The sequence below is a fragment of the Dromiciops gliroides genome, chromosome 3 (genome assembly GCF_019393635.1).
Source record: "Dromiciops gliroides isolate mDroGli1 chromosome 3, mDroGli1.pri, whole genome shotgun sequence".
Taxonomy (NCBI): domain Eukaryota; kingdom Metazoa; phylum Chordata; class Mammalia; order Microbiotheria; family Microbiotheriidae; genus Dromiciops; species Dromiciops gliroides.
In genome coordinates, this window is record NC_057863.1 from 444,715,862 (window position 1) to 444,739,978 (window position 24,117).

The 24,117-nt window shown below is 35.6% G+C and overlaps 1 protein-coding gene across 8 annotated transcripts in view; it reads right to left on the reverse strand.

The window, feature by feature from the left end:
• The window catches only part of UBR3 (ubiquitin protein ligase E3 component n-recognin 3), a 283,992-nt gene that overhangs the window by 135,041 nt on the left and 124,834 nt on the right, over positions 1-24,117 (reverse strand). For all 8 annotated transcript variants that reach the window (XM_043992858.1, XM_043992853.1, XM_043992859.1 and 5 more), the window contains 3 exons: positions 19,221-19,317; positions 8,928-9,069; positions 149-253 (listed from right to left, as the gene is read on the reverse strand). In XM_043992858.1, the coding sequence (XP_043848793.1) occupies positions 149-253; positions 8,928-9,069; positions 19,221-19,317 (344 nt within the window). The remainder of the gene's footprint in view (positions 1-148; positions 254-8,927; positions 9,070-19,220; positions 19,318-24,117) is intronic.

Sequence of the window (24,117 nt, forward strand, 5' to 3'; positions counted from 1 at the left end):
TGTTTTAATTCTTCCTGGGTTTGCTATCAAGACCACATTTGTATTACATAAGGAATTTGGAAAATTCCCTTCTTTTATTATTCAAATAGCCCTCATTAAACACAATATCTTTATTACCAACCCCCTTTAAGCATATAAAAGTACTTACTTCTTCATCTGGTTCTTCTTCAGGTGAATTTTCCAGTCCTAATTCAATCAGGTACAAAACCATACAGAGGACATGTTCTGAGAGATTTTGGTGATCCATCAAAATCTTTTTTTTAAGAAGAGAAAAAAAATACTGTTTTACATATCAGTTCTATCAGATTGGTAAATAAAGCTACAATTATTTAATGAATGGGAAATCTGAATCAAAGTGTAATGGGTTTGCTTGCTCAAGATTAGGTAAAATACTGACAATTGCAGAAGAATCTATATATCCATTTTTTTTTGCCTGTTATCAATATATATCCATGAACTAGATAGCATCCATTAGAAATTTCTGCTATATTTAGAAATTCTATACTAAATAATTATTTCAATTCAAGATTACATTTGAATAACTCAAAATTAGTGTCAAAGTATCTAGGTAAAAAAAGATAATGAGGTTAATACAGAAGAGCATACTTTTCAGTTTGATTTGTGCTAATTTACTTAATTTTAATGTTTTATATCAGTTGATCTGTTATCTCAGTGTGTGGGCATTTCCCCCTCCAATGTAGATCACAACCCACGTATCTGTTCCTTTAAATCCTGTGAAATTCTTGTCCATGTCTTCATATAAATATTCTATAAAAGATTTACCCAATTCTCTAAAGACCTTCCTCTGGCATTTTCATCATTTTGTGGATATCAGAAATAGCATTTCGGCTGTATGCCTTTTATCTCTCACTCTGATTATATAATCAGTCCAATTATTTTCCCAATATATATTTCGTACATTACTTATCATAAATTGGTAATATGCTTTAGCCTATTTAGACAATTACAAGACTTTTTTCTGCCATCTAGGTAATCTATAATTTTGATTCATTATCATAGTATTCCATGATTAACAGCCAAACAGCATTATTGGTAGAGTGTAGATTCAAAAGTACCGATGGGTTTTTGGCAAGGAACAACTTAGGATCATTGAAAGTTTTTGACAATTTCCCAAATGTTATACATCCTCATTTTTCTATTCAGTTCAAGGTCTTTCTTATTGTATATTTGAAGTAGCTGTTAAAAGACATATATGTAGATACAAAGATAGACAGACAGACAGACTCAATGGGTTATTCATCCAACTTCATGGGAATAAAGTATTCATTTACTTTGTTTTACCAATTAACATAGCTACATCAGTCTCTTTCAAATGATTATATATTTCATTGAGGAGGTCTAATAGCATTGTGGAGATCAATGCAATTTACAAAAAATTACCTGTAAACTGTCAGTTGGAGAACTTTATAAGAAATTCCATATGAAAAGAAACTGTATAAGAAATTCATTTTTACTTGTTAAAATATATGTAAAAAAATTGTTTTTACATGTAATTGGAGAAAAATAAAATGCTAAATAAAAGGTGACTTGAGCACAAAAATCTTCATTTTTTTTTTCCTTTTTTTTTTTTTTGGTAGGGCAATGGGGGTTAAGTGACTTGCCCAAGGTCACACAGCTAGTAAGTGTCAAGTGTCTGAGGCCGGATTTGAACTCAGGTACTTCTGACTCCAGGGCCAGCGCTTTATCCACTGCGCCACCTAGCCACCCCCAAAAATCTTCATTTTTGTTTAACCTATGTAAAGGATAGATACCCTTCATGACACAAGGGAACACCTTAAATTAACATATACTTTTGTTTTATACCTCAAAGTGTTGATATTTAGCAAAGTGTAAAGCAGTTTTCTTTGCGGTCATACTTGTCAATTTTACATGATTTTAATATATGTATGGAAAATATTTTGTTTGGATAGTTTAATTGTGTTCTACCAAGTTAAATGATTTATCTAAAACCAAGAAGTTGACTTTAGATAAAAAAGATTATCTAGAATATACTGAAAAAGGTCTTAAATGCTCTGGAATTCTATATCAATCATGTGACTGTGGTGATGATATATGCCTTAAAAAACTATCAATAAGGGGGCAGCTAGATGGCGTAGTAGATAAAGTACCGGCCCTGGAGTCAAGAGTACCTGAGTTCAAATCCAGCCTCAGACACTTGACACTTACTAGCTATATGACCTTGGGCAAGTCACTTAACCCCCATTGCCCCGCCAAAGAAAACAAAAAAACAAAAAGCTATCAATAAAAGCTTAACTATAACCTTTTCATTTTTGTATCAATGTGTTCCCAGACCATTCTCACAAAGGTGTTATATAAGTGTCTGCCTTCAAACATGGATCAGTAATTACTGATGTCTTCTAAATCACCTTTTATCTGGGGGCTTAAGAAAGGATTTGGTAAAAATGTCAGCTGTGATCTATATTTCTTTAGAATTTTCCCCATTTTCAGACAGTTTAAAAAAGTAGTCCCTGAGTACCTTGAAAACTGTGTCCTGGGGGCAGCTAGGTGGAGCAGTGGATAGAGCAACGGCCCTGGATTCAAAAGGACCTGAGTTCAAATCTGACCTGAGACCCTTGAGACTTATTGGCTATGTGACCCTGGGCAAGTCACTTAACCCCAAGTGCCTCACCAAAAAAAAAAAAAGAAAAGAAAAGAAAATTGTGTCCTGAACACAGGTTTCTTTTACATATATTTAGACAGGCCTAGAAATTCTTCCTGATTTCATATTCTTTTTTTTTTTTCCCAGCGGGGCAATGAGGGTTAAGTGACTTGCCCAGGGTCACAAAGCTAGTAAGTATCAAGTGTCTGAGGCCGGAATTGAACTCAGGTCCTCCTGAATCCAGAGCTGGTGCTCTATCCACTTCGCCACCTAGCTGCCCCATGATTTCATATTCTTAAAAAGCAAGCATGATACAATGTGAAAAGCACTGGTTCTGGAATCAAATGACTGAGGTTCAGATCCTGCCTCTGATTTTCTATGGATGAGACTTTGGACAAGTCACTTCACCGTTTTGAGCCTCTATTCTTCATCTGTCAAATGAAGGGGTTGGACCAGTTGGGCTCTGAGAGGTCCTTTCCAGTATTACATCCCTGATACTAAGAAAAAACATTAAGCACTACTGACACATCCTAATATCAGGTATTGAAGTACAATAGTACAAAATGTGGTAGCCCTAGTAAGTAAGATCACAAATAAGAAAAGAGTATTTAGAAACTACAACAGATATGTTCTATTTTTTGTCTATTTGGTGTCCACTTCCTGTTTCATAAATTAAATTATTTTGGGGTGATCTCTGTAGGCTGATCTTCACCTTAACTGTTTCTTACTATTTTATAATGTTATATTGCTCATAATTTTCTACTATCCTCCTCTGTAATATTTTGCAAATTAAATTTTAAAGAAATAAGTGTTACAGTTGCCTTTTATGTTCTACTAACTGCAAAATGATCAGATATTTGCTAAGCTGTTTCTGAGCTTTTTTTTCTGCTTCCTTATTGTAATTAATTTGTTATGTTTCCTTTTTAATTAATTTTTTTTAGCCAATGAAAATTCATCTTCTGTAGCTGCTTTGCATCATTAAAATTCTCTAAAAATGGGACTACAGCCAAGAATCATGTACCCAGCAAAACTGAGTATAAACTTTCAGAGGAAAAAATGGGACTTCAATGAAAAAGAGGTCTTTCAGGCATTTGTGATGAAAATAACTGAACTGAATAGAAAATCTGACTTTCAAATACAAGACCCTAAAGAAGCATAAAAACGTAAACAGGAAAAAGAAATCATGAGGGATATTAAAAAATTAAACTGTTTACATTCCTACATGGGAAGATGATATTTTGAACTCATAAGAACTTTCTCAGTATTAGGGTAGCTGAAAGGAATACACAGACAGAGGACACAGGTCTTAACTGAATATGAAGGGATGATATCTGTAAAGCATTTATTTTTGTTTATCCTTGTTTTTTGTGGGGCAGGCAGGATGGGGTGGCTTATATCTGGGGCCAGATTTGGGCTTGGGGTCTCCTGGGTCCAGGGCTGGTGCTTTGTCCACTGTGCCACCTAGCTAACCCATGATGACATCTTTAAAATAGGGTTGAGGGGCAGAATGAATACATGGGGGAGGGGGAAGGGGAAAGGTGGACTGGGGAGAGGTAGCTCATATGAAGGAAACAAGAAAAAACCATATGGAGGGGAGGAGAAGAGGGGGAAGTAGTGGGGGAGTGAGTTAACCTTACTATCATCAGAATTGGCTCAAAGAGGGAATAACATACATACTCAAGTGGGTATAGTAATATATTTTGCCCTGAGGGAAAGTGGGAAGAGAAGGAGATAAGGAGGCAGAGAGAAGAGGGGAAGGAAGGTAGGGCAGATTAGGAGAGGGAGCAGTAAAAAGCAAAACACTTTCAAGGAAGGTGAAGATGTTCTGCATAACTGCACATGTATGACATATTGAATTGCTTGATTTCATAGGGAGGGTTGAGGAGGGAAGGAGAAAGAAAAATTTAGAACACAGAATTAGCTCAAATACCTTAATCTCATCAGAGTGGGCTCAAGGAGGGAATAACATACACACCCAATTGGAAGGAGTAATCTATTTAACCCTACAGGAAAGTAGGAGGGGAAGAGGATAAGGAGGGAAGGGTGAAAGAAGGGAAGGCAGAGTGGGAGAGGGGGCAGTCAGAAGCAAAACACTTTTGAAGAGTAATACGGTAACAGAAGATAGAAACTAGAGTAAATATCATGAGAAGTGAATAGGATGTCGGGAAATAGTTATGATGATTGACTATAATGGCAAAACATATGGTACCTACTTTGCTGGGCTACTGTGAAGAAAATTCTTTGTCAAGTTTAAGATATTATATAAAAGTTATGATGATCAGGATGCTATCAGAAAAACCTGGAAAGACCTACATGAACTGAAGCAGAGTGAAATGTACTGTATACAAAATGACAGTAATAGTGTAAAATGATCTGCTGGAAAGCACATAGTTATTTTCAGCAATGCAATGATCCAATATAACTCTGAAGGACTTATGAAAATTGCAATCCATCTAGAGAGAAAGAACTGACGGTTTCTGAAAACAGACTGAAGCATATGTTTTTTGACAATTCCTTAATCTGAAGTTTTGTTTTTATCTGTTTAGTCTCACAAACTAGCTAATGTGGAGATGTTTTCCATGACTACTTATATATAACTTATATTGAATTGCTTGAGTTCTTGGGGGTGGGGGGTGAGGGAGGGAGGGAGGAAGAGAAGTTGGAACACAAAGTTTTAAAAAACTGATGTCAAAATTTGTTTTTACATGTAACATGGAAAATAAAATTCTAAACAGAGAAAAAAAGAAAAGAAAATGGTGATAATCAGCGTTTTTATTTTTGTAATCAGAGACGTCTTCTCATCATTCTGATTAGTCAATGATATGATAGAAAACAGATGGAATCTCTGAGTTCTACATGTTGATACCTAGCTAAAATAAAGATAGTTCCATTTTTATGATGACATTTTTGCTAACCACATATAGCACCTTCTAACTCTTTTCCAGATATATTCATTATGTACAATCTTTTCCAAGGCCTATTTTGTTGCTTGAGATTAAACTATTTTTCAACAAAGTTTTCCCTATACTTCCTCTTCCTAGCTTTACTGAAGTCACGAAGCATCAAAGAATATAAAGAGTTAAGTTTGGAGGATCTTGTCAAATTCTCAAATAATTTCTCAACTTCAAATTCTGCAACAAATATTGGATCATTAACTGCAAATTATCTTCATGCTATCTTTCTGCATATACTTGGTTTTGTTGTTCTTGTCGCTATTTTTTTAAGTGAGGCAATTGAGGTTAAGTGACTTGCCCAGGGTCACACAGCTAGTAAGTGTTAAATGTCTTAGGCCGGATTTGAACTCAGGTACTCCTGATTCCAGGACCGGTGCTCTATCCAGCGCACCATCTAGCTGCCCCTTTCTGCATATACTTGTAAGCATTGCAAGGTAAAATAAGAGGGTACCTCATAAAATTATGCTTCTTGTTGGCTTTTGGACTGATGATCAAACAACACTAATTCCTTTTCTTAGGTCTCTGGAGATCCTACAAATCAACTTCACATTTAGCTAGAACTATTTTATGTGCTCTGGATTCTTTCACAGCATAAATCAATATAGACATAGTTCATTTTCTGCTACAGTGTATCAACTCAACAATACTGAGTAGTATAAGTATCAACAGTTAGATTAACGTTAATGTCTAAGAATTCCTCACCAATGTCCAAAACTACCATCCAAGATTAAAAAGGTCAAAGTCCCAGTATACTCTGCCATGGTCAGACAACAACCCAGGTACTGTTTCCAGTTATGGGAACCACAATTATATAAAGAACATTGAAAAGATAACGATTATCCAAGAGGAGAGAAGTAATAATGGCAAAGGCTTGGTAAGGACTGATTGAAAGGCCTTGGGATATTTAACCTGGAGGAAAGAAGATCAAGAAAGACGTGATCATGATATTCAAATATTGAAGGGTCTATCACATAAAAATAGGACTAGATTTTTTCTAGTTGGCATCAGAAGACAGAACTGAAGCCATAGGAAGAAATGCAGATTTAGGACTTCCCAAATAGTTAAAGATATCCCAAAATAAAATGGGCTTTTTCTAGGCAGGAGATTTCTGCTCACCAGAGATCTTCAAGAAAAAGCGATGTCACCACTGATGCAGTATGTTGCAGGAGAGAGTTTGGCTCAGCTCTAGGCTGGACTGGATGGTTTTAAGGTCCCTTTCCAACCACATGATTCTCCTCATACTATATATACTATATTCATTAAGAAGTAAGTTTAAAATCTAATAACTTGAAAAAGACTACAAAATGACATTTATGGTAATAATTATTTGACATAACTTATTTCTTATGCTATAACGACTATATCAAAGATTTCTAGGGATATAAATACACACACATTAATTTTTTGTTAAAGAAAATGATGTATACATTTCTATCCTAAGTAATTTTATAAAATAAAATGCTCAGGGTGGGGCAGCTAGGTGGTACAATGGATAAAGAACCGGCCCTAGATTCAGAAGGACCTGACTTCAAATCTGGCCTCAGACACTTGACACTTATTAGCTGTATGACACTGGGCAAGTCTTTTTTTTTGGGGGGGGTGGGCAGGGCAATGGGGGTTAAGTGACTTGCCCAGTGTCATACAGCTAATAAGTGTCAAGTGTCTGAGGCCAGATTTGAAGTCAGGTCCTTCTGAATCCAGGGCCGGTTCTTTATCCACTGTGCCACCTAGCTGCCCCTGGGCAAGTCATTTAACCCTCATTGCCCTGCCAAAAAAAGAAAAGATTTTTTTTTTTTTTGTGGGGCAATGGGGGTTAAGTGACTTGCCCAGAGTCACACAGCTAGTAAGTGTCAAGTGTCTGAGGCTGGATTTGAACTCAGGTCCTCCTGAATCCAGGGCTGGTGCTTTATCCACTGCGCCACCTAGCTGCCCCCGAAAAGATTTTTTTTAAATGCTCAGGTAGTTTCAAAGAACTGACCACTAAATTAAATATTAAATTTTAAAAGAGTTAAATGGAAATATTATGGAGGAACTTAAAAATTAATTTTTCCAGGGGCAGCTGGAAAGCACCAGCCCTGGATTCAGGAGGACCTGAGTTCAAATCTAGCCTCAGACACTTGACACTTACTAGCTGTGTGACCCTGGGCAAGTCACTTAACCCCCATTGCCCCGCAAAAAAAAAATTTTTTTTCATTTTTCCTATGATACACATTATAAGAGTAATCTCTTATAAGATTGAGTAAAAAATTCAGGTATAGAAAAGAGTTTTGATTATCTTAGGCAATGAATGGCAACTTCCATATTAAAAAAATCTCATAAAATTTCTAAGATAAATTTTAAAATCAAGATTCTAATTAGGAAGAAGAGGGACAGTGGATCACTTTTTAGGGACCAATTTCATGTAACTATTTAATTTTTTTGCTGCTTTGTCTTTACTGTATTATGAACATCCTAAGAGCATGGCTACGTCTTTTCTTTATTCTGTCACATACTTTTTCAATACCAAAAAAAAAAGTGCAGCTCAATAAGTTTGTGTAGGAAAACCCAAGTTGAGGAGAGATTCTAAATAAGAAAAAACTATAATTTACTCATTAGTCTTTGGACATTCTCTAAGATGATGTTTATCAAAAGCTAACTATTTTTGGTCCTATGATTTAGCTACCATTCAAACCCAAATCTGAAAGAAGACCATTAAGAAAGGGGAGAATAGGGAGGCAGCTAGGTGGTACAGTAGATAAAGCATTGGCCCTGGATTCAGGAGGACCTGAGCTCATATCTGGCCTGAGATATTTGACACTTACTAGCTGTGTGACCCTGGGCAAGTCACTTAATCCTCTCTGCCCCACAAAAAAAAGGGAGGGGGTCTAACCTTAGACAGATGGGCAAAATTCACAAAGAAAGTGATCTATTTCATTCTTCTGAAATTCAACTTAGAGGATCATACTGTTGTTTAGAGTACCAAAAGTCAATAGTCTGGAAATATACAGCCAGAATATGTCAGAGACAGAATGTGAACCCAGGTTCCTGACTTCTCAACTCTAATTAGACAATATACCATACTTGTACTCACAGCTGAACTTGAATAAATGTCCTTGACTAACAACAGGAAAGGCATAAATTTAGAGTACCTATTAGAGATAACATATTCTGGTTCTTTTATACTTGCATATAGATAGGTAGATAGACAGACAGACAGATAGACAGATAGATAAAAAGAGAGAAAGAACATTTGGAGAAAGAGACTTGGGATTTTAAATACTATGTGTTAAACACAAAGCAAATGCTATCTTAAAGCACAACTTTTAAAATATTAAACTTTCATCTTATTCTTATTATTTAAATCATTACTATACCTTATAAAGAAGAGTGAATAGGACAATGTGTAAAGTTTTACAATGCAAAAGTCGCATGAGACCTTTGTAACTGGGGTGCAGAGGTGTCCTTTTCTTATAGGGAGGCCAAGGGTTTCCAGGGAATTTTCCACTCTGTTTTAAACTGTAGAAATAATACAAAATAAAAATTAGATTAAAATTTCATTTAAACCAGAGTCTAAAACATCAGTATCAAAATTAGTCAGCTTGCACCAAATGAAATGCAAGATCCACTTTCCCCATGTTGAATATTAGACCCCTCACAATTGAGGGAGAAAAGCAATCACACACAGCAGAGTAATCTACATTAATTAAAGTGAAATGCAGGAGTCCAACAAAAAGAGCAAAGAGAATGGGGGTAATAAAAGTAAAGCAGTACTAGCCAGGCAGTTGAAATAAGAAGAAGGTACTATCCATCTGTTACAATAATAACATACTCTTTTTTTTTAAATGTATTTTAAAAATACATTTAATGTTCCCACATAAATCACTCATAAACTCCAAGTTGTGAAATATTGTTTCTAATATCATTTACAAAAACCAAGTTATATGTGTGTGTAAGTTTGTGTGTGTGTGTGTGTATATATATATATATATACACACACACAGATAGTGTCGCTATTTTTTGCTTTCATTCCAATAGAATTCAATATAAATCAACAGATATAATACTGCTGGTCAAAAATTGTGAAGATACTTTATTAAAAATAAGTAATAGATTAGGGTTCAAATTATAACTTTTCACTAGTGAGACATTAATCAAGTACCTGAAGTTTTCATACACTATACTACAGTATAAAGAATTCTTACTAAATATGATCATTAGTATCTCAACTGTAAAATAAAGAGGACTGGACGATATGAGCTCTAAAGGCCTTTTGACCTCCGAGATCCTATTAACCAGCCAATTTTTAACATTCTCTGCAATTATCATACAAAGACAATTAAAAATCACCAATTAAGAATTCAATTTAGTAAACATTATTTAATTGCCTATTGACTATATGGTATATTTAAGGTACATACCAAAAAAATAAATGTCAGAAGGGAAATTGGAACCCAGACCTCCCAGAAAGCTTTGAAATATGAAACTATCCTGATAGTAACAAGATGATAAAAAAGGTATGCCAGCCATCTACAACCAACCCCAAATTCCTTTCCCAACCAGATGCTGGGAGCCTGGAACAGAGACACCTAAGGTTCTATTCCTACAATCAAACAAAAAGCCCCAGCAAACCTTGAAGAAACTAAATACATGTAAGTATACATTCTTTATTCCCAAGGTTCTAAATATAAGAATCAGCTCTGCAAATGCTCTATCAGTTTAATTTCTTTTTAATTTTTTTCAATTAACATTTATTTTCTCTCTCTCCTACAACTTCTCCCCAGTAAAAAAAAAAAAAAAAGGAAAGGAAAAGAAACCCCTTATAACAAATATAGACAAGCAAAACAAATTGTCACATAGGCCATATCTCAAAAATATGTCTAATTCTGTACCCTGAATCCATCACTTCTCAGTCAGGAGTTGCATATTTCACCATGAGTTCTCTGGTATCATGACTCATCACTATGCTGAATAGAGTTCTTCTTAAGTCTTTCAAAATTGTTTTCTTTACAATGTTATTATTGTATAAATTGTTCTACAGGATGTACTCTCTTCGCTATGCATTAGTTGATATTATTCCTAGATTTCTTTGAGTCTATCCCTTTCATCATTTCTTATAACACAATAGTATTCCACTACATTTATGTATTATAATTTGATTAGTTATTCCCCAATTGATGAGCATCCCTTACTTTCCCATTGTTTGCCACCACAAAAAGACCTGCCATGAATATTTCTGTAGATATTAATCATTTTCTTCTTCTTTAAATCTCTTGGGCTATAGGTCTAAGTTGTGCTATCACTGGATCAAACAATACACACAGTTTGGTGACTTTTTGGATGTAGTCCCAAATTACTTTACAAAATAGCTAAACCAATAATTCATAGCTCCACTAATGTAAGTTTAGTTCTGTTCAAGGAACAAGTGACAGTAAACTACTTCCTCTTGTAATGGCTTGTCAATCCCATTCAGCCCCTCTCACTTCTAAAAGGGTCAGCAGAATAGAAAATGGGACAGACACAAGAGATGTTGAACAGATATCAACAATATCTGGCAAATGAATGGATATAGGTAGTGAGGCAAGGAGAGTCAAAAATGAAGTTGAAAAGCCAGGTGACTAAAAGAAATGCAGTACCCTAAACAGAAATAGGAAAAGTTTGAAGGAAGAGTAGGTTTAGGGCTTTACTCAACCAAGTTCACCCCATCACCTAGTATATTAAACTGTTTCCTTTTAAACACCTACTCAATTGTCCACAAGTTCCCCACACCTTCAAACTTTTCAACCAACATTCCTTCTGATTCCTGAATTTAAACCTAGTTCACTATCTTCTTTGTCATCCAGTATCCTACTTTCATTTCAAGGACTTGCTCTCTCCATACCTTTACAATGACTTTCCAGGACACCAATCCATTGTTGGTGGAGCTGTGAACTGATCCAACCATTCTGGAGAGCAATTTGGAATTATGCCCAAAGGGCGATAAAGCTGTGCATACCCTTTGACCCAGCAATACCACTTTTGGGTCTTTTTCCCAAAGAAATCATGGAAAGGGAAAAGGGAGCCACATGTATAAAAATATTTATAGCTGCTCTTTATGTGGTGGCAAGGAATTGGAAGTTGAGGGGGTGCCCATCAATTGGGGAATGGCTGGACAAGTTGTGGTATATGAATACAATGGAATACTATTGTGCTGTAAGAAATGATGAGCAGGAGGAGTTCAGAGAAACCTGTAGGGTCTTGCGTGGGCTGATGATGAGTGAGATGAACAGAACCAGAAGAATATTGTACACAGTATCATCAACATTGAGTGTTGATCTACTGTGATGGACTATATTCTTCTCACCAATGCAATGGCACAGAAGAGTTCCAGGGAACTCGTGATGGAAGAGGATCTCCAAATCCAAGAGAAAAAAAAAAAAAGAACTGCGGAATATAGATGCTGAATGAACCATACTATTTCTTTTGTGTTTGATGCTGTTGTTTTTTTCTATTTTGAGGTTTTTCATCATTGCCCTGATTTTTTCTCTTATAACATGACTAATGCAGAAATAGGATTAATGTTATGTGTGTATATATATATATATAACCTATATCAGATTACCTGCTGTCTAGGGGAGAGGGGAGGGAGGGGAGGGAGGGAGAAAAATCTGAAATTGTAAAGCTTGTATAAACAAAAGTTGAGAACTATCTTTACATGTAACGGAAAAAAATAAAATACTTCATTAATTAAAAAAAAAAAACAATGATTTTCCAGGGGCAGCTAGGTAACACAGTGGATAAAGCACCAGCCCTGGATTCAGGAGGACCTGAGTTCAAAGCCGGCCTCAGACACTTAACACTTACTAGCTATGTGACCCTAGGCAAGTCACTTAACCCCCACTGCCTCTCAAAAAAAAAAAAAGAAAAGAAAAAGAAAAGCAATGACTTTCCATCATGCCTAAAACAAATTTCCTTCCCATTTGTGCCTCTTAAAACCCCTGGCTACCTTCAAGACTCTGCTAATGTGCCACCATCTAAAAGAAGCCTTTTGAAATCAATTAATCTATCAAGAAACATTTTTTAAAGATCAAGAATTAAATAATCCTTACTTCTCAAGAAATTTCTATTCTAGATGGTGCTTGAGCTACTCCTTGAAGAGAGGGAGGGAGGGAGGGAGGGAGGGAAGGAGAGAGAGAGAGAGAGAGAGCAAGCGACCCTAACAGGTGGAGGTAGAGGTGAAGGAGAGCATCCCAAGCACTGGAAGGCAGCTAGAGCAAGGGCACAAAAGCAGAACAGGGGGGACAGCTAGGTGGCGCAGTGGATAAAGCACTGGCCTTGGATTCAGGAGGACCTGAGTTCAAATCCAGCCTAAGACACTTAACTCAGACATTTGACACTTACTAGCTATGTGACCCTATGTGACTAGTCACTTAACCCTCATTGCCCTGCAAAAACAAAAATAAAACAAAACAAACAACAACAAAAAAAGCAGAACAGGGAGCATCATTTGTAAGGAACAGCAGCTATGCCAGCATGAGTGGACTAAGATGGGTAAGAAAGGAATTTGTGAAAAAACTTTAGAAAGGCACAGTTTTAAAAAGCATTAACTGCCAAAAAGAGGAAATTACATTTGATCCTAGATTGGAATAGACTGACACTTTGGGAAAATCACAGTGGCAGCTATATGATGAATGGACTGGAGGAGGGAGAGAATTGATTCAGGAAAACCAAATGGAAGGCCATTGCAGTGGAGCCAAGATGGTAGAATAGCAGGAAGAAGTATAGTAAGCAACTGCCCTCAAAATCTTCTGAATAAATCTAAAATATATACTATATCAACCCCTGATCAGAAAATCAGAAAAAGAAAAAAAGCACTGTGAATCTTCTTTTGTCTTATCATTTTTCAAACCCAAGTTGGCACAGATAGGCAGAGGGTTTTTTTGTTGTTGTTATTTTGTTTGTTTTGCAGGGCAATGGGGGTTAAGTGACTTGCCCAGGGTCACACATCTAGTAAGTGTCAAATGTCTGAGGCCAGATTTGAACTCAGGTCCTCCTGAATCCAGGGCCGGTGCTTTATCCACTCTGCCACCTAATTGCCCCTTAGGCAGAGGTTTAATAACACTAGAGAAGATCTGCCATGGGGCATGTGACCTAGTCAGATGCCTAGTTCAGGAAGAAGCTGTGCACCAGTAAGGTAAGTTGCCAGAATCTCAGAGATTCTGGTATGACAGGGCCTACCTAAATCTGTGTAAAGTGCAGAAACAGATACCAACTGACAGTTCAGTAGCTTACTACTCAGGTCACAGACTCAGGATGGACTGAGGATGAGGAGTGGTTGTGGATCCTAGGTTAACAAGGAGCAAGTTCAGAAGTAAGCAGCAGTGATATGGGTCAGACTTCAGGAACACAGTGAGATTTCCGTTTCAGCCTAAGCCCCCATATGAAGCCTGCAGCAAAATAATCATGATAGAAATCTCATACCAAAAAGGAACCTTGAATGAGTAGAGTTTTCCAAATACCAGACAAAGACTGAGTATAGAAGCAGGCTACTTAAACTCCAAGAGTATGCCGAGGCTCAAACCCAGGTCAGGAACTTGCAAAACTCAGATGAGGGGGGCAGAAAATCAGACATTGCCCTGAATCAGGCCATTTTGGGAGCAGTGAAAGCTTAGAAGTCCCCACCCTGAGTTGTCCCTGAGATTCAGAAATAATATAACACTTGGCACTTCGAGAAAGTAACAGCAGGACCAGCCTAGCCATTTCCTCTAGAAGTGTACTGAGCAAGGATACACTACTGCTACCATTCTAATACAGGGAAATCCATGTGTGCCATCATATAAGGAGACTAATTTCTTTTTAAAAGTATTTTACTGGGGGCAGCGAGGTGGCGCAGTGGATAAAGCACTGGCCCTGGATTCAGGAGTACTGAGTTCAAATCCGGTCTCAGACACTTACTAGCTGTGTGTCCCTGGGCAAGTCACTTAACCCCCATTGCCCTGCTAAAATTAAAAAAAACTTGTTTATCAGTGATTTTTAGTCAGTTTTCCCCAAAAACTGGGGGGAAAGATTAGAACCCACATTTAGAATTTTAAATAACACAATACATATAGAAATATATATGGAATGAATAGAGACTAGTTAACAAGTGATTTCCTATTCATTAAAATACAATCATTTTCTGACAAAAAAGGAAGATAATAAATGTTGGAGAGGCTGTGGGAAAATTGGAACACTAATGCATTGTTGGTGGAGCTGTGAGCTGATCCAACCATTCTGGAGAGCAATTTGGAATTATGCCCAAAGGGCGATAAAGCTGTGCATACCCTTTGACCCAGCAATTCCACTTTTACGTCTTTTGCCCAAAGAAATCATGGAAGGGGGAAAGGGACCCACATGTACAAAAATATTTATAGCTGCTCTTTACGTGGTGGCAAAGAATTGGAAGTTGAGGGGGCGCCCATCAATTGGGGAATGGCTGGACAAGTTGTGGTATATGAATACAATGGAATACTATTGTGCTGTAAGAAATGATGAGCAGGAAGAGTTGAGAGAAACCTGGAGGGTCTTACGTGAGCTGATGATGAGTGAGATGAGCAGAACCAGAAGAACATTGTACACAGTATCATCAACATTGAGTGTTGACCTACTGTGATGGACTATATTCTTCTCACCAATGCAATGGTACAGAAGAGTTCCAGGGAACTCATGATAGAAGAGGATCTCCAAATCCAAGAAAAAAAAAGAAAGAAAGAACTGTGGAGTATAGATGCTGATTGAACAATATTATTTCTTTTGTTTTGGGTGCTGTTGTGTTTTTTTTTTCTATTTTGAGGTTTTGCATCACTGCTCTGATTTTTTCTCTTGTAACAGGATTAATGCAGAAATAGGATTAATGTTATTATGTGTATATATATATATATATATATGTGTGTGTGTGTATATCTATATCCATATGTATATGTATAGAGATATATAGACATAACCTATATCAGATTACCTGCTGTCTAGGGGAGGGGGGAGGGAGGGGAGGGAAGGGAGAAAAATCTGAAATTGTGGGGCTTGTGTGGACAGGGGTTGGGAGCTATCTTTGCATGTGGCAGAAGGAGTGAAGTGCCTTATACATTAAAAAAAAAAAATACAATCATTTTCATTATTGTGGTGTTACCTGGACCTTGTTTTGTCCAGCACCTCCTGAATGTTTTCTCAAAGAAAATACTGACATCAATCAATCAATAAGCATTTATTTAGCCCCTACTAGATGCCAGGTACTATGCTAGTAGCTAAGAATGAAACAAAACAATCTTTACTCACAACCAATTTATTTTCTATCAGTAAGATATGTCAACTGTTTTCATTTCTGATTCTTAAACCATATTTCCTAATATTCTTCAACATCCAGCTCTATGTATTAAAGTCACTGAGTATCAGAATGTATGATAATTTAATATCGATGTTCTTACCAAGCTCTTTGTAGAATTTACTTCTGCACTGTCCTCAGAGAGAACAGACATAGTCTGTCGTCAGGGCACCAGAAAGCCTTTCCAGCACAGTAGAACCTTCCAGAGCTTGTGCTTCACTGTCATTACCTTTGGGAACCCAGAGTCATCTCCAGGCCACAAAGAATTATGCAAATAAGACTTTGTGAAGTAGCTCTATCACAAATATTTATAAACCTAATAGCTTTAAAGTAAAAACTAAGGGGGTGGAGGGAATGCTTCCAGGTTGTTGTTTTTTAATATCCTCTAGATCAATAGCACCCCACTTAGCAAAATGCCCTAAAAATAAAGATATTTGTCCAGTATAGTATACTAGACATCATTCTGACCTCTCATTTAAAAAGAACTAATGAAATAATGTAAATGAAAAGATGAACACGGCACGATTTAACAAAATTCAAAGTTAACACTTAATCACTGAATATTTGAAACTCAAAAAGTTCTAATACATGCAAATACATATATCATGTTTTCAAACAGTATAGCTACCAACCTTCACATCAAGAGGCAGTGGAAACATCAGAAATTACAATTGGAAAGCAATTCTTATTAAGTTTAACAGTAAGTATATTAAAATCTAAAGCAGATTTTGTGTGATTTGTAAAAAACTTTTAAAAGCTGACAGAAATATGTAATAATTCTAACTATTTCTTATAATAAAACACTAGCTCATTACCTAAAAAATCTTGCCAATTTCTCAAGAATGAGGTAGCATGGTAAACTGGAAAGGACACTGGACTTTCAGTACAAAAACCTGGGTTCTAGTTCCACTCTGCCAATAACTAGCTGCATAACCTTCAACAACTTAACCTCGGAAGAGTCTCCATTATTCTTTGGTAAAATAAGGGAGCTGGCCTAGATGATCTCTAAGAAACAAACACAAACATTTATTTCCATATCAACAGAATCACAAAGTTTGGCCTTCTCAAAATAAAAAAAAATTTAAAAAAAACAGTTTTTAAAGTTTTAGAAAATTCAGTTTATCTAATACATTTTTCAACATTTTAAAAAGAATTGTGTACCATAATCAAGATTTCCCCACAACTTAAAAGGCTCCCATACCTGGTTAAGAAACCTCTTGATTTTTTTAAGACAACCAATGATGTTCTTTAATATACTTAAACTATACTATGGACTCATCATCAATAATTACTTTTTTCTTTTCTTTTTTTTTCTTTTTTTTTTTGGTGAGGCAATTGGGGTTAAGTGACTTGCCCAGAGTCATACAGCTAGTAAGTGTTAAGTGTCTGAGGCTGGATTTGAACTCAGGTCCTCCTGAATCCAGGGCCTGTGCTCTATCCACTGCACCATCTAGCTGCCCCCAATAATTACTTTTTTCAATCAAACTTTCAGCTAAAACTCTTGACATCCAATTAGAGAAATTGCAAGGGGGGGGCGGGGAGGAAGGGATTTAGAGTTAGATGCTCTTTTTTAAGTAAGAAATGCCATTCCAAAGAGTAAATTTTAATCTTACAGATGGACATTTACTATAGTTTTCACCATTCCACAAAAAAAAAAAAAAAACAACTGTATAATGTTCAGTTTTCAAAGTCACAAAATTTTAATAGCTAAAAAAATATCCTGTCACATCAAACTTCTAAACCTATCCTACTGGAAAGTTTTATCTCTGTAGAGTACATTAATCCAACTAGCACATATTTCTTTTAATAACAAATTTTCAAATTACTATCAAGGTGTATTGCAGTAATTTCCAAAAATTTATTGAATAACTTCAAAACAAAAGTGTTCAGGAACATTTTTTAAAAAAAAGAATGAGAGGACTGATATAGGGAGGAAAAGAGCACAAAGGGAGGGTGGGACATAAGCCTATCAAATATCTGAAATTTCAAGATATTTTATATACATAAGAAAAATGTGTCAATATTGGTCTAAGCAAAGAAAACAGAATGGGTATTCTCAAAAAAAAAGAATTTTACTAATTTGGGGGAAAGCAACATGGCCTTGTTCCTTTAAGCTGCTTAAATCCGGTATTTGAATCTTGTTTAAATTGTATAATGAATCCTTTCTAACAGTACGATGATAAACTCCCTGTTGAAGATGACTACAAATTCCAAATTACATTAAATTAGACATTAATTTGAAGCTTTAGTGTACAGATTATTCCTAAATGATAAATGTTTAAAGTGAAAAACAAAAAGAAACAATCAGATTCTGATTAAGGCAAATAACTATACATTTATTTCACTTAACTTTTGGCTTTCATTTTTACATCCACTTAACTTCCTCATGGAAATAAACTACAGTTCCAACTTATAAAATTTCCTCAAATTACTCAGTCTGTGAGCCTTGATAGATAATCTCCACCTATGACTACAATTTCTTATTAATTGTCAAGAATACCTCACTATACTCGATTTTATGTGACTATGATCCAGATATTTACTCAAAACTAAAATTGATCTATTTTAATTGTGGGTCCTTTCCCCTCCTAACAAAACTGAGAATTTCCCTCACATAAAGAAAAGCACAAATTAAGCTATGAAATGTTTTATTATTCTAGTTGTACAACACTATAAAATTAAGTATTAGTACAATAAATGTCAATATTTATTACAAAATGCATAAAGCTATGATAATAAAACAAATACTCCATTTAAAAGGACATCATTTATAGTTTGATTTTTTTCAGTCTCCAATATTCTAGGCTTTGTTAAACGCTTACAAATAAAATTTATTTTATTTTAACTTCTATACCTCTGTTCTCATTTGTCAGATGGTATTTTTTTTTCCTTTTGTACAAATGGCAAGAGCTACAAGTAAAAATATCCCTTGCCTGTGCAATGCTGATGATCATCATTGATGATGACAGCAAAGTTCTAAGAATTGATTATCTTAACTAGTGCCTCCTCTGCTGGCTCTGAAGTAGAATAGCACAAAATTTATCTTCTGACTTCTTCCATTATATAATACAAATTTTTGTAATTTTTGTTCAATTAATGCTATTAAAAACTCATTTTTTAAAATAAAAATGAAAATGTTGGCTTATGAGCCTGAGTCTAAAATCCAATTTCTGCCAGTTTATAAAACCTAAAATTTTTCCTCCCCACAAATTAAAAATGCCCTTTTAATATAGAGTATATCTAATTCATAAGACGATCTGAAATTAAAATGTATACACAGATGTATACAATCTATAATATCCAATTAATATATTACTTAATATGATTAACTTACAATGCGGTATATCTGTCCATTGCAGACTGCACATCTCTACGGTAAACTGTCCGAAGGATTACCATGACTGGGTCAAATTCTCTATCCCAGACTTCAGCTATTATCATTTAAAAAAAAGTACATGTTAACATAGTAATTCCTAAAGATGAAAGTTATTATTTAATTGTTAGAAATTTTTAATTTAATAGATGGAATATTTTCTTAGATTATTAATTTTAGTAATGTTTTATGTGTTAAAGAGTCATTTGAACATAACAAACTTTGTATCATATAAGAAAGTCTTTCATATACTATCCTTTATCCCTTAGGAAAACAAACCTTAAATCAAGCTAAATGAATGACAATCAAATTAGTTGTTAGGTCATAAATGTTTTATAAGTATCAACCGTAACTACAAAGATGACTTTAAGATGAATTTTTAAAATTATATTACTAATCTTAAATTTATCTTGACTCCATTTAAAATATTAACTCTCTATTTCTCTCCTAACTCCTAAGATCATAATTTTAGCACTTATGTCTTAAAAGGGAAAAAAAATTCTATTTCATAGTCTTGTCATCACAAATACAAAATGTAGCATGATGAATATTTAAGATGTTGAGCCTGGTTTTAAACATATAATTTTAAAAGCCCTATATCAGGAGTCACAATAGATACATTCTTAGTCACAGCTTTACTACTAACTTGCTAGTGATCTTAAAGAGATTCACCTAATTCCTCTGGGCCTCAGTTTCCTGCCTCCACAAGATCACTCACACTTATTCCCTCTTTTCTGATGCCACAGCCACCATCCTAGTTCAAATCCTCCTTAGTTTTTACATGGATAATTATGATGGCCACCTGAACAACTCATCCTCCTTACTTCTAGTCTATAGTGCCCTTCATTCTATCCTCCAATCTAAGATTAATCTTCCTAAATACATAACCTTGATCACATTACTCTAGTACTCAAAAACTTCAAAGGGCTTCCCAGTGCTTGAGAAATAAATTCCAAATTGCTTAGCCTAGCATTCAAGGTTCTTTGTGAGTTGGCTACAAAGTACCTTTTCAGTTCAACTACTTGCCCTGCTTAAACTCCTGCCATGCCAGACTACCCATTACTAAATAAGGTCCATACCTGCCCATCAGCATGCCTCTGCTTACTCTATTTGTCGTATTTTTCCTCTGTAACTGTTTAATTCCGTCTCTTCTTGCAAAGCCCAGCAAATTTCCTCTGTTCATGGAGCCTTCTCTGACTCCCCTACCTGAAGGCAAACATAACTTCTCCTTCTGAACTCAAGCACTCTGTTTGTATTGCTTATGCACCTCTCACATTTTACTTTATATTACAGTCATTCATGTACAAATTTTATCTGTTAACTACCCTAAAGTCAGGAACCACGTCCTAATTATTTGTGATCTGAGCACCCAACTCAGTTCTGACACAATGTTCACTGAATTTAACATTAAGCATTTTTGAGAATTCTAAAAGCAATAATCACTATTTCCAAATAATCTACAAATATTTCCATTAGAGTAAATCAAATATTAATCCCATCCAATGACAAGGATGTTGTTGGCCAGCTAGATGGTGCAGTGGATAGAGTACTGGGCCTAGAATCAGGAAGATTCATCTTCCCGAGTTCAAATCTGATACCAGATGCTTACTAGCTGTGTGACCCTGTTTGCCTCAGTTTCCTCATCTATAAAATGAACTGGAGAAGGAAATGGCAAACCACTCCAGTATCTTTGTCAAAAAAACCCGTGAGGTCACAAAAACTGAACAACAAACATCCACTGACCAAGGTTACAGAACCCTATTATACTTATGCCTCAAACCAGCAATTGTGAAAATCCTAGTCAGTCCTATTCACAATAATTAGATATAATTTACTATTTTCTTGATAATACTGGGACAACATAATAAAAGCTGATTACTGTACTCTAGCATATAAACATGAGTTATTACTGTTCTGTAATACAATTATGAGGGCTACTGTGACATATATGATAGCTTGCTATTTACAAGGGCAAGCTAAATCTTCCAAACTGTTGGGTGCAAGAGTTTTAACAGACTCTTCAAACTTTCTGAAGTGCCTGCTGTAGGCAAAGTACAACTCAGGAGATCATAGAACAATTAAGACCAAATCCCTAACATTATGAAGCTCATGATCTAGTAAGGTGGTCAATATTCTAATTCAGAATAAGAACACATGAGAAAAAAGGGAAGTAAAGTGCCATATTAAGCCCAAAGTACTGTTCTACAGAGCTGGCTACTCTACTTTCTCCCCTTTTAGCAAATATTAAGAGATAATGGCAATATTTTCTAATTATCATTGGCTTATCTGGAACAAATACATTTTTTAAAAAAGGTGCTAGCACATATATAGCTGTACGGTTTATAAAGTGCTTTGTTCGCAACAATCCTGTAAAGTAGGTAGTATAAATATTATTATTCCCATTTTACAGAGAAGGAAACTGAGGCTCAAAGATGTTAAGTATGCTGCCTAGTCACATGGCTAGTTAAAGAAGGAACCAGCACTCACAACTAAGTCTCCTGACACTAAGACCAATACTTGCTTTCTACTACAGCACACTATCATAGACACAACACCCAGAAGATCCTGGGTCATGATGTCATAACTGAGCTAATGGGGGGGAGGGGGAATTATCTTTAAGGAAAGTTTCCACTCCCTAAAACTAACCTTGGAAGTAAGTATACAGAGATGGATTTGACTAAAAGTCTATTTACATATGAGAATTGGCTTATATTTTCATGCTTTCCGTTAGAGCACAGTTTCTCAAAATATGGTCTGAGGACTGTGGCAGAAGTCCTAAGACTCTTTTAGAGAGTCTCTGAGATGAAAACTATTTTCATAATAATTTAGAATATTATTTGCCTATGAAATTCTTCCTCCTTTTTCTAATTACGTGCCTATTTAAGGCCAGATTTTGTTCATATGCTACAAACAAAACAGTACTACAACAGATTTCATTCAGAAGCAAAAATGAGAATATATCTGTCTTCTACTAAACCAAATAATAAAGAGAACTACAAATATATATAAAATAATGCCAATTCTCACAATAATTTTAACAAAATATAGTTGTTTTCTACAAAAATGTTATTTATGTTAACATGTAATGGATTACTATTATTTTTAATGAATTTTAATAAACATTTTTTAATTTTATCAGTTTTAATTTTTAATATGGTAAATATTTCTAGATATAGTCCATATGAACAAAAAGGGTCCTCAATAATTTTGAAGGATGCAAAAGGGCCCTAAGGCCAAAAAGTTTGAGAACTACAGCCTTTGAGCTTCTTAAGGAGCTGGAACTTTCTGCATGACCTCTCACACTTTGGTCTTAATAGGCGGACATGAAAAATAGAGTCTTGAAAATGCACGTCCTTATTCAAGCAGTAAGACAACTGTTTGGTTATTCAAACAAGCATGTGGCAAGGTGAATAATGATCTCTTTACCACCAAATTTAAGGACCTTTTTTTTCAATCTTGATCGTCTCCTTCCTCTTCCCAAGACTTGACATCCCATTCCTTGTCTCTCCTCCCTTGGTTTCCACATTAATGTATTCTCCAGATTCCCTTACTAGCTTGATTTCTTTATTTAGTCATTCATTCAATAATCATTTGTTAAGCACTCAATATATGTAAAGCATATCTTTTATGACTCCTTCTCCTTGTCAACCTTCCTCCCAAAGCTTTGTCCTAGGTCACCTTCTCTACATAAAAAGTCACTTCCTATCTGTATCCTTGCTTTCTTGGTAATTTTGTTGAATTTATGGCTTCTATTATCACTCTATGAAGATAAATACTAAATCTCTCTATTTACACCCTCCCCACAAACACCAGCCAAGATCCAATCCTACATCATTCAAATCATCTGCATAACATTTCTGGAAGCAAAATCTAAAACTATACTCCCCGCCCTCCCCCCAAAAAGCCAACCTTCTCAACTTGTTTCTGTTCATGGTACCACTGCTTTCTGAGTCATTAGATTTGAAATCTCAAGTTATCTTTTACTCTTTCCTCTCCTTCACTCTCCACATCCAATTTGCTACCAAATATCATTGTCTGTTCTCTTTTTCATTCACTATGCAACCATCCTTGTACAGATCTTCATTAACTCCCTCTTAGATTTATTTTTAATAACATCTTAATAAGTTTCACCACTCCTAGTTTCTCCCTTCTCTAATCTATCCTCTCACTGCTGACAGAGTAATATGTCTGAAGCAGCAAGGTGGTGCAGTAGAAAGAATGTGAGACCTGGAGTAAGGAAGACACAAGTTCAAATCTTGCCCTATACACTTACTAACCATGTAACCCTAGGGAAGTCTCCTCAGTCTCAATTTCCTTGTTATGTAAAATGAGGATAGTAATAGCACCTACCTTAAAGAGTTGTTGGGAAGACATATGTAAAACATTTTACAAAGCTTAAAGCACTATAAAAATGCTAGCTATTATTGTTGTTATGATTATTTCTAATGCATAAGTCTAATCACTTCTTGATTCAGAAACCATCAGTGGCTTTCTACTGCCAACAATATAAAATACAAACCCTTTAAATGAACCTGGTATGGATTTATAATTTTCCAATCTGGCTTCTGACCACTCTTCTATCCTCACCTAAAACCTGCTTTAGACATTCTCTATTCCAGTCAAACTGAATTCTGCAATAGTCCCAAGTCTACTCTTGACAAATTCCATTTCTGGTCCACTGCATATGCAATCCCCCCAGCCTAGAAAAAATTCCCATTCTATTCTCAACACACATACCAAAAGACCATAGATATATAACATTAGAAGATTCTCAGAAGGCCATCAAGTATAGCCCCTTCATTTTACAGATAAGGAGAGTGAGGCCCAGGGAGAATAAGTGACTTGATCAGGGCCATGC